This window comes from Xiphophorus hellerii, chromosome 15, assembly GCF_003331165.1.
Source record: "Xiphophorus hellerii strain 12219 chromosome 15, Xiphophorus_hellerii-4.1, whole genome shotgun sequence".
NCBI classification, from domain to species: domain Eukaryota; kingdom Metazoa; phylum Chordata; class Actinopteri; order Cyprinodontiformes; family Poeciliidae; genus Xiphophorus; species Xiphophorus hellerii.
In genome coordinates this window covers 22,038,855-22,050,067 of record NC_045686.1, presented here as the reverse complement: position 1 = coordinate 22,050,067, position 11,213 = coordinate 22,038,855, and the positions used below count along the sequence as shown (strand labels likewise).

Below are 11,213 nucleotides of genomic sequence, written 5' to 3'. Positions count from 1 at the left end.
ACAGATCCAATCAGGACAATGGTGGCTTCAAGCCCAACCCGTTTGGCCCGGTTACCCCGTCCATGATGCTTCCTCCACAACCCGGCGACGCCCTTCATCCAAAATCACCTGTCAGGTCGGACGAGTCTCTCTCTCTGTCGTGCTTCCACATAAACGGGATGAGAATTATGAAGCCCTTTCGGAACAGACAACGTGAATCACCAGAAATGCGTGCCGCCCCAAACAGAAACTTCTTGGCCTCAATTAATCGTTTATTCGCTGACGCTGCTTCAATTCCGGAAATTCCAGCGGCGCGACGTAGCAGCAAAGCCTGGACTTAATGAGTCCCGTTTATTTAACATGGAACCAGGGGAAACCAGACTTGACTTAACAAAAACTGACTGAAGCTGAATTTACTTTAAAATAAAGAAATAAAATAAAGTCTGTGTCCTCTCACCTGTTGCAATTGGTACAGAGGGCGAGAAGAGTGATGCTGAGCACGAGGAAGGCGACTGAAGAGATGATGGCCACTTCCGGGGATGAAACCCAGATCATAACGCTATCCATCCCTATCGGGGCCATCGTCTGTCACCGATACAGCAGAACAATGTCAGTTTGCCAAGCAAAAACAGGCCACAGTCATGTCTAAATATCTAAAGTTATGTTTTATCCGTCAAGTTCACACTAATGCCATATAATACAAGCATATTAAGCTTTTTTTAAACTTTGTTCCTAAAGAAAAATTAGCTTATCCGAAAATTAGCTTATCCGCTAGTCCAGAGGACTGTATACAGTAGTAGACTTTTTAGTAGTTCTCAATCTACGAAAAAAAAACAATTTTCATGTAAATTTAAGGTAAAAAAATTGACACTTTGAAGGCCAAAACTTAGCAGATAGCTTTTTAAAGAACAAGTAAATGACCAAACATACAAAAACAAAAATCATAATAAATAAATAAATAAATTCAACTAACTTACATTGTTTTCGGCTCGGTTGTGCTGAAGCTCAGGCGCAGCTGTTCCACCAACTGTGTGTCAGTCATGCACCTGCCCAGCTTTAAGTGCCTCCCGGCCCTCAGCGCTCAGGTTAGGGAGGGACTGTGCTCGCTGGCATCCTGTCTGCTGCGAAGGAGGTGCTGACAGGAGCCCAGAGGTCGCTGGGCGCCATCACACCTCAATTGTATCCACAGACGGATGGATGCCTTGGTGCCGTGTCATGCCGACGGGGCCCCAAGGAATGCAGGAATGCGCCTTTTTCTTTGTCATGCCAAACATTTCTGGCGCAGTTACGTTACAGGCCGATCAATGGAATATTTCAGCTGGCTGAAGTGTTAAGTTTTAAAGGAGAAGCAGTAAGGTGACTCGGCTGCTAGATGCTAACCCACGTGCATGGTGTTGCTTTATGGAAATATGTTGATTTAGTGCATAGGAGCGCTCAGAAAAAGTGAACACACACACACACACTAACTCACACAACACCTCCCCCTAGCAGCAGGTAACAGCACTGCAGGAAAAAACCCAAAACAAAACAAAAAAAACAGGAAGAGATTTTGATTTAGGTTGTTTTGGTAAAGATGAACGTAGCTGTATGGATAATCTTACGGGAGACTGTAGATAGTAAGCATGATGTAGACTGCATAATAATACATTTATTGTATAGATGAAATTTGGAATTTGTGACATGAGTAAAAATAAGATCAATATGTTTAATGTGAGACAAGAGGTAAGCTCTCTCTCACTCCTTTTCAAAACTGGCTATGGAGGTTTTCTATGTTTTAATATTGTGATATATATATATTTTGGTTTCTTAATTATTTTATTTTTTCTCTGACATTTTACTTGCTTGAAATAAACATTTTATTAAAAATAATAATAACAGTATGGCGTTGTTTTCATCATGCCATTCGCTGTCTCAGATGTAACACATGTTCATATATAAAGTATGTTTGCAGCAAAAGGGCTCAAATAAAAGTGAAATCAAAAAGTTTATTTCATTAAGTAATTTTAACTGAATGAAGTTATATAAAACCACAGTGTTGTATTTTACGCGCTTGTTTCTATTTATTTTAATGATAACTGTTAAACCCTCAGTTTCTCAGAAAAACGTGAATATTACATACGATATGACCAATAGAAAATGATTTTTAATCTAGAAATCTATAGATACAACACACTGTCAAAGCATATTCTCTGTATCTCTGAACATCCTTTCACATTGAACATAATTTTTCCGCAGCACAAATAAACACAGATCTGATTAGATTGGTAAAATAATATCTGGACCACGTGAATAGCTGTGGCGGGCCGGATTTGGCCTGCACGCCTTTCGTTTGACACTTGTGCTCTACGAGGAGCGCAAGCCACAACACGTCATTGCTAAAGAGAATCAACGTTGAAAGAAAGAAAAATGTGTCTAATCACGTAAATGGAAAGTTAAGTGGAAGGAAAAAGTGGAGGAGAAAAAGGTCAACAAGAGGCAGAGATAACAGCAGCCTTTTTAGATCATTGTGAGTTTCGGGGGACTGGAGTCAGAACTCCAACCCATGTCGTTACGCGTTTTCACATATTTACGTCACTTTTATGTGAAAAGGCTCTTCTAAATATTCAGTGAACACATTCAAAATTCTTTGCGGTTGGTTTCTTTTTCTCCTCCTTTCTGACGGAGGAAGTCGAGCTGCTGAAATTATTCTCACAAGGAAGGCATTACAGAAAAAAAAAAGGGACCTTTGTTCTGGAGCGGGACGTGGAGTGGAACCCGGGTCTGATTGGATTAGAGTGGTTTCAGCACCGTCCTCCAAAAGTGATCGATTTAAAAAATTCAGGCATAAATAATATAAATACCAGGTGACGTCGTGTTATGGTGGGATCGGGGAGACTCTTCTGCACATAAACGTGCTCAGGGTTTTCTTTTTGTTGCTTTGTGGGTGTATTAGGTGACACGCCACCTGACTACAGTAGTAGAGTGAATAACTCGAGCCACTCCTGCACAAGTATGCCAGGCATGTGGACCCTTTTCTGCTATTTCCTAACTCGGCAGAAAAAGACACTTCCAGCAGAAGTTACTAGAATAGAGTTTTTATGACGTTTATGTTGAGTTTTCACAAAATGTAGGACTGATCTGTACAACTAGGAAAGGAAATGTTTAAGAATTTCTTCAGCCGTGTTTGAATTTACATTCAGATTATTTCCTTTTTTGTTTTTTCTCAAACTCAACTTACTGCAGTTGAAAATTGAACTTTCTTCATACCAGCGTAGAAAGAAAAACAACAGAGAAGGACTTTATATGAGGGGCAAACAATAAGAAAGGAAGCTTTTGGTGTAATGCACATCAATGTCAGTATTTGTGACATTTAAGTGAAAGCAATACTAAACCAACGTCTTTCCAGACAGGTATTGACATAGAAGGTTTTAAAGTTTGAAAAAAAGACCCCTACAGACCAACACAGTGGCCAGATACAAAATTGTCCTGTCTGCAAACAGACTTCCTTTTTCTTAAGGAAGAGGCCATGTAAGCAGAAGCCTCCAGCTGCATACCACCAACTCAAATCTGACCTTTCACTCACTTTTTCCTGCTTTCCTCCATAAACCTGAAAAGTTCACAAGACTCTGACTTGATGATGGCGTCCAGAGTCTCCACTACAAAATGCTTGGTGTGATAAAAGCTGCTTGTTTAGATGCCTCTCAATTCTGTTTTCTTTTTTTATATATATATTCCACTGTGTAAAGGTTCAGTAGGTAACTTCTATAAAAAACAAAATAAAAATAATAAATGTATATATATATATTTTTTTAACATATTTCTGAAAAATGTCACTATGTCCTGACAGTAGAATATCAGACAGATGAAGCTCCTTTGGTGCCTCCTTGTGGTCCTACTGCCATCTGCAGAAACAACCAGGAAGGTCTCAGCAGTGTCAATCATTCTAGTGTGCGCGCTGCTAAAGGTGACTTTTGGCAGGACAAGGTTTCACCAAACATTAGCCTAGCTAAAGAAAGTGAAGTTGGGATGAATTTCAGGAGAAAAGGCTTTAAGAAGAATTTGAACATATGTAGCTGAACCATCAAGATACAGGCTAGTAGAGGAACCTGAGTCCTGACCCTACATTTTTTCAATAACTTAGTGTATGTGCATATGAGGCAGAAAAACTAATGAAAACCACGTTCACAAGTTTGTGGTTGTTTTGTGACCAATCAACCACAAAATGCTTGCTGTAATATAATGTTTGTGTATTGATTTTGTGTTTATTGGTTCATCTTTTCACTATTATATAATCTGCTGAAGATACAACCCATGTCTGAGTGATGTCTGAACAATGTTTGTGAGTGCAAAGGAAAATCAGCAGCCACTCTCCCACAACACAGGATATGGAGGAAAATCATGGCCAATTTCACATATTTGGACTGCTGTCCCGAAAGCCTGATTTGTGCAAACAGGAAACCAGCTAACAAATAATTTCTCTTTGTTTAACCTGGCAGAGGAAAATAGGATCACTGCTTGAATCCACAGGGTTCATTGGGCCACTCCAGGAAAACCTCAATTAATGTTGAACCCTTTAAATCTCAAGTAAAAGCCCATTTATTAATAAAGCGCTACTTAGAATTTGCTCAACGTGAAATCTGATATTTACAGGTAAAACATAACGCAGCCAGTTTGTTGGGAACAAAAGCAGCAGAAACAACTAACTTCCTCCAAAGTTTACACAACTGCACATGTGAATTCATAAGGTTGTGCAAAGACACACGTAGCCCAGGGAAAGATTCTAAACAAAGGCTTAAAATAAGAATATTTCACACATGTGGCTTCAGTTGTAAATCAAAATGCACGACACTGACACACTTTAGTGACATCCCTCAATCAAGGTGTTTTCTTTGGAAGGAGTTCTGATCCTTGTTTCACCACAGAATTTACTCCACATACTGGGAACTAAAGGTGTGGCTCCTATGTCAGGGTGGCTTAAGAGACAGAAAATCCCACCTAGCAAACACCTGGTAGAGCCACACAGACAGCCAGTCAGCCCATTTTGCTGTAGGCTGACAAGGTAACTAAGATCTTCCTGTGTTTCACATCAGTACGTGAGCGCTCAAGGTTCATGTAACAGGATAGAATGTCAAGATCCTCAGAGGAGTGAATATGCTTGCCTTGCTTTCTTGTTGCACAATGCAAGAAAGTGCGTGACCCGGGTGACCTTTCCTGCCCACACATTTTTTAGAAGCCCGGTCGGGTCAGGCATTTCCCCTTCTTGAAGGGCCGATATGCCGATGAGCCTTCAATCCGTCTGCATTTAGGATAAATGAGCCCCTTTGTTCGTCTAAACCCCAGATTCTGGTTTGGCCACTTTGCTGAACGCAATAATCCAGATTTGCTCTCTCACTCTGTACTTTCTTCTGCTTGTGGCAACAAGAGCAAGGCAGTATTAAAAGTTTGGCCAATGCTACCCACTTGGATAAGCCAGTTTCATGAATTGTATATACAATAATAGCAAAACCCTCCTCTTCCTTACTCATCCCTTTCACCCTATGTGAGCTGGTTTATTTGACTGTTTGTCTCAAGCTCGGGCCCTTTAATGTAAGTGAAGAACACTTAAATTGTACTTTGTTTTTATTTGTTGATTTTAAATTTCTAATTAGTAATGCCTGACTTCCTCTTTCCCTGGGGTATAAACATGACTTGGCACAGACGGTCATTCCTTTTAGCCACCGGCCACTAGGCTGGAACACAGACCCATTTTATCTTGGCACCATATGGAGTGAGCAGGGATTCTCCACAGTTCATTGTTGGCGAACTGCAGCAAAGAGTGGTATCTTGGGGTTACCAAGTCTCCATGACAACAATCCAAACTGGGAGTGATGTATGAAAACAAAAGTTACCATCGCGCAAATGTAAAGCGGGAGTTTGCTAAATGCTGCAGGTGCTGCAGCTGGAACCATTTGCTTTTAGTGAGAGACTGGTTGAGCTTTTCGGCCGGGTTTGGTGTGAAACCTAAAGAATACACAGAAAAGCACCTCAATGTTCATTGGTAAGTATAGAGGAGGTTCTGTTATGCTGTGGAGTTCATTTTCTCTCCCACTTTCAGAGCGTGTAATAAAGAACTCTTAAAAGGCATCATCTTGTGGATCTTAAGTATTTTTGCTTAGTTTCTAGTGCAAACATCTTAGTACACTTGAAATGAAACAAAACTAACTTACAAGTAACTTTTCAGCAAGATATAGGAGCTTATTTTAAGTTAATTCCTTAATATTGAGCAAAAAGTACTTGTTCCATTGGCAGATTATTTCACTTATAACAAGACATTTTTCCCACAAGTACTTTTTCATCCTAATTAAGGAATTATTTACTTGAATCAAGCTCCTGTTTCTTCCTGAAAAGTTAGCTTTGTCTTTTTTCCAAGTATCTCGTTTCTATTTGCACTAGAAACTAGACAAAAATACTTGGTAAGATAAGAGGATAAAGACAGAAATGATTTACCAGATATACAGTGCAAATGGAAAGTACTCTCAGCGCTTCACTTTTGATGTTGCATCCTTATTCCAAATTGTTTTAAATTCAATTTCTTTCCTCAAAATTCAACACTCCAGTACAACACTATGACAATGTATCATTTTTGTGTGTTTTGCAAAACTCAACCAAGAATGAACGTTTACATAAGTATTCAAAGGATTCGCCAGTGAAGCTCAAAATATATATGTTTCCACAACTTAAATGGAATAGACCTGTGGTAAATTCAGCTGACTGGACTTGATCTGGAAAGGAAGACACCCGTCTATGTAAGGTGATGAAACTAAAGTGGAGCTGTTTGGCCATGATGACCATTGTTACATTTGGAAGGAGACGTAACGATGTAACTCCCTTAAAAGCCTGGGAACATCATCACAACGGCTGCAGGAGGTACTTCATATCATGCACCAAAACACAGATGGCGTCATGAGAAAAGAACATTATTTGGAGATATTGAAGCAACATTTAAAGACGTTAACCAGCAAGTTAAAGCTTGGGTGGACATTGGTCTTCCAAATGGGCAATGACCGTAAGCATCCAGCCAAATAATCTTCCAAATTTTAACTTAAATCCGACCAAAGGTTGATCCGATTTAACTTCAGACAGTGAGGGAAAAAAAGGTGGATGTGTCTCTTTATTCAGTGTAAGTAAACATCTGGTTTCAAGTGAATGTGCATATGAATCTAAGTTATTTTTGGGGTTAGGGTCAATCTGGTACAAGAACCATTACAGTGGGAGCATTGTCCACTGTTGAAAATTTGGCTGAGCCATACTTAGCTAATTATGAGGTAAACTGAGCCAAGCATTTCTTTTAGTAATTAAACCCTTCAGGAATTTTCAGATGACCCAATAAATGGACCAGCACAGATTCCGTTAAAGCTGGCTTTATTGTTTAGATATTAAAAGTAATCACACTCTTCAGAGGCACAGGCTGTTAAATACATAAATTAAAAGTCGCATCTGATTGAATACTATTACAAATCACTGAGCCCAGCCCTCTTTCTGCACACGCAAAAAAAAAAAAAAGGTCACTTTTTCTTCTCTACATGTTGAAGTATTTTGCTCGTGTGCCTCATGGCTGTAAGAGCTGTGAGGACGCAACACATGAAGAGACAGGGGAAGGACACACAAGCCCACCACAGCTGCCGTTCTCCAAACACATCCAGCACTGCGTCCCGTCGCCTGGCGTAGTCCAGAAACAAAGCCTCCAGCTGGAACACGGTGCACAGGGACAGGAACAGGTGGAACACCTGATGACCCTGGCCCACAAAGTCACAGCGGCCGGGGAAGAAACGCTCCGGAATTGGACAGGAGAAGAAGAAGGCAGCCAAAATGAATGAGCCAATCTGCAGGGCGTGAAAGGGGAGGGAGGTCTCCTGTGACCAGGGGACGGTGAGCAGACGGTGGGCTATGGGGCTAATATCTAGCGCGTAGGCGAGGCTGGTGGGGATCAGCTGCCAGATTTTACGCTGCAGCGGATACGGCCGCCTGTACCTGGCCTTCGCAAAACAGCAGCCGGCGCAGGAGAGCCACCCAAAGAAGGCAGCACCGGGCAGAAACATCAACCCAATGCTGTCTCTCCACGCTGGCTCAGAGGAGTAGAAGTAATGGCCGAGTGAGCAGCCGTACTGGTACACCGCCACACCCACGTAGTCCAAAAAGAAGAAGTAGTAGTGAGCACGCTCGGAATGAGACTGCAGGAGGTGAGCTGCCACGCTGAGGCACAGATACGTGAGAGAAGACACCATGAAGAGGGCGAGAGGCAGGGAGGCTGCATCCAAGGTGTACCCCAGGGCGCCCACGTTGGCCCACCAGAGAAGCAGCAGTGCTGGAGCTGCGAGCAAGTGAGTCCACACATTCAGGGTTTCATTGTGACGCTGGAAGAGGCTCAGGAGGTAGCAGCGCCAGTCTTGCTGGATGGGGCGGTAGCCCGACAGGATGTAGGGCTCTCGGAACAGAGCGGGGACCTGGGAGGCAGCAACGGTGGGGCAAGGTGATGGCAGGGAGGAAGGGAGGAGGACAGAGAGGCGAAGGAGTCGGCTGAGTTGCTTGACGCTCGGCGTCAAGGTGCTGAACCCCTGCAGAATGTCAGCCGACATGACTTCTGATCGTTACCTTAACCCTGTGGATGAAGGAAAAAGAGTTAGTAAAGGATTTCTGGATTCTACACCGTTTAGCACCCTGGATGCTTTATACTGAACCTTTTGTGCATAAGACAGATTCTGTTAAGCTAATTTTAATTATTTTTTTCAAAGGAGCACATTCATGAGTGGCATCAATTTTATGGAAACCTTTGAACTTAATGTTTTCACATACAGGAAAGAACTTAAAAGTGAGAACAGTGCTCTACTAAGTGTTACTTACCCTCAAAAGTGAGAGCATGGGGTCAGTGGATTTTGTTTTCAGATCTGGAAGCATGTACATGGCATCATCAATATGCTAACTGGTGCATGACACCCTGTTTTTTTTTTTGTAAAAAGTGATGAATGATTGAGAAGCAGTCCATGTTATAACTACGAACACAAAAGGCTTCAAGCTTTATTGTTTGGACTGAACATAGAACTACATTTTGTTTGGAATAATTCTTCTTTGTCAATGTTGATCACAGCATCTTGATTGATAGTCCAACTACGTCACATAGCCTGTCTGACGTGGCTCGAACGGTTTAAATCCTACCTTCCTGGAAGAACTGTCTTGTGTGGTATCACAGGGCTTAGTTTTGGAACATCTTCTCTTTCTTTTATACATCTTAGGCAAGATGATCAGGAAGTTCCCTAACGTGTCTCACCATTTATATGCTGATGATATTCAGGTGTGTTGTTCTTTTAAGTCTACTGAATATCTAAATTTGTCCTGCTTGATAAACTTCGTCAGTCGTCTTAAACAGGTAGAAACACTTTTCTCCTCTGAGAACTAAATAATGGAAATCAGACAATTTCTTGGTGTGCTGGCCTCCTCTGTCATACCCAGCCTTGGCATCATCTTTGATTCTACATTGTCATTGGAGTTCCACTCTCCTGGTTTAACCAGAAACTACTTCTTTCAGCAAAGAAATATTTCAAAGCTTTGAACTTTGCCGTGCAAAGTTGAATTAGAAATGATAATTCACGCTTTTATTTCTTCTCGTCTTGTCGTTTGACGTCTTCAGATTGTCTACCGGTACGTTGTAGAATTCATTTTTAATTTTTGGTCTTTACTTTCAGAGCCTTGTGTGGTCACGCTATATCACAGACCCTTTAGAGCCATATCTTGTGGTTTGAGACTGTCTGGCCAAAGGCTTTTCCATGAACTCGTTCTAAAACCAGACGAGGTAGGTCCTAGAGATATGTTAGATATCGGTTTTGTTTTATGGTTGCGTTGCTGTTAACCACCATATTGTTTTATCCAGTGAAAAATCGCTATACAAATACAGTTCACCTCACCTCACCTGCTTTCTGTGCTTAAAATTCCTCTAGTAGAGGCGCGTCTAACCCACATGGTGTCGTGCCCTGTCCAAACAAAGGTGAAGACAGTCTCCTGCATGCGTCCCCAACAATAGCTGAGGTATGTGGTCCGACTTGCAAGAATCCCCACCTCTAATGACAGCTACTGGAAGGAATCCAAGCCAACATGTTGTCACTGGCTACATGTGAATGGAGCTGTCGCTTCTGCTAAAGGGTGTGCCATTACCTCGACTTCTGAATTGTTTGGCAACACAAATCTGAACAGCACATATCTGACCTTGAGATTTCATAGAAACCATATAATATCTGGAGGATTCACAAATTACCGTGAGAAATTTGTTTTTAAAAGTGTGGGTTTTTTTAAGACTACACGTGTTCTCTTCAATGCCGGTCGACTTTGTTGACCTCATTGATATTCAAATAAATAAACGCCTACAATCATACACAAGAAGAAACATTGTATGTTGGACTCTTTGTGCGGCGGTTTTTGTGCATGAAAACACGACTTCCATGGCGGCATCATCGGTGTTAGAAAAGAATAAAGCGGTTTTGAGAAGGAGGAGGAACAACTTTTTACCTGCAGCTGCCGAACAGGACGGACACCTGCTGCTCTCCCGAACTCTCGCGTCCCTTCAACCAGCCGGTGGGGAAGAGGACCGTTCACGCTTCCCTGCACGTCCAGACGACTCCTACATGTTGGGCCGAGGAGGAGGTCCGGTTCGGGAGGAAACCGGCAGAAAAGCCCAGCGGTTGACCAGAAGCGGCAGCCCCGGAGAGCTGGAAGTGTGGGCGGGGTTTGACTGGCCAGGAACGCCCTCCAGGGAGCCTTAGCAACCAAAAATGAATACAAGGCGTTTTATCCATCCATCCATTTTCTGTGCCCCCTTCGAGGCCTGCTGGTGTCTATCTCCAGCGAACGGTCAGGGCGAGAGGCGGGGGTCACCCTGGACAGGTCGCCTGTCTGTCGCAACAACGCGTTTACAAATTCAAAATTGATGCAATAAAAATGTTTCATTTTAATTTAAATGTAAGTTATTTGATTTGTTCTTACATTTACAAAATGTCAAAAGATTAAAAATGTAGCTCCTCCACTATTTTAGTCTAGTTTCTAAATCAAATACACTTGACATAAGAGAAAAAATAATAATAACGTAAAAGTAGCTTTTCAGCAAGAGAAATGTTTGGGGTTTTTTTTGTCTTTCTTGAATATATAAAAACGTAGTGGCTCCGCTGACAGATTTTTCGCTTAAAACATGGAAAAATGTCTTGTCATAAGTGGGAAATGAATATGCCAGT

At 41.8% G+C, this 11,213-nt stretch overlaps 1 protein-coding gene across 2 annotated transcripts; it reads right to left on the bottom strand.

Annotated features, from left to right (window-relative positions):
* Positions 1–7,342: 7,342 nt before the first annotated feature.
* On the bottom strand, positions 7,343–10,971 carry paqr8 (progestin and adipoQ receptor family member VIII). Of its 2 annotated transcripts, XM_032585663.1 has the most exons (3): positions 10,495–10,971; positions 8,839–8,882; positions 7,343–8,596 (listed from the first exon to the last, which is right to left on the bottom strand). In XM_032585663.1, exon 3 carries the CDS (start codon positions 8,571–8,573, stop codon positions 7,503–7,505), a length of 1,071 nt encoding a protein of 356 aa, XP_032441554.1. In that variant the 5' UTR covers positions 8,574–8,596; positions 8,839–8,882; positions 10,495–10,971; the 3' UTR covers positions 7,343–7,502. The 2 variants fall into 2 exon arrangements, with proteins under 2 accessions (XP_032441554.1, XP_032441553.1); XM_032585662.1 differs by lacking the exon at positions 8,839–8,882 and having other exon boundaries at positions 10,495–10,969.
* Between the last annotated feature and the right edge of the window lie 242 nt (positions 10,972–11,213).

Bases quoted from the DNA above. Each gene is read 5' to 3' on its own strand.
- paqr8 (XM_032585663.1), bottom strand. From the start codon at position 8,573: ATGTCGGCTGACATTCTGCAGGGGTTCAGCACCTTGACGCCGAGCGTC.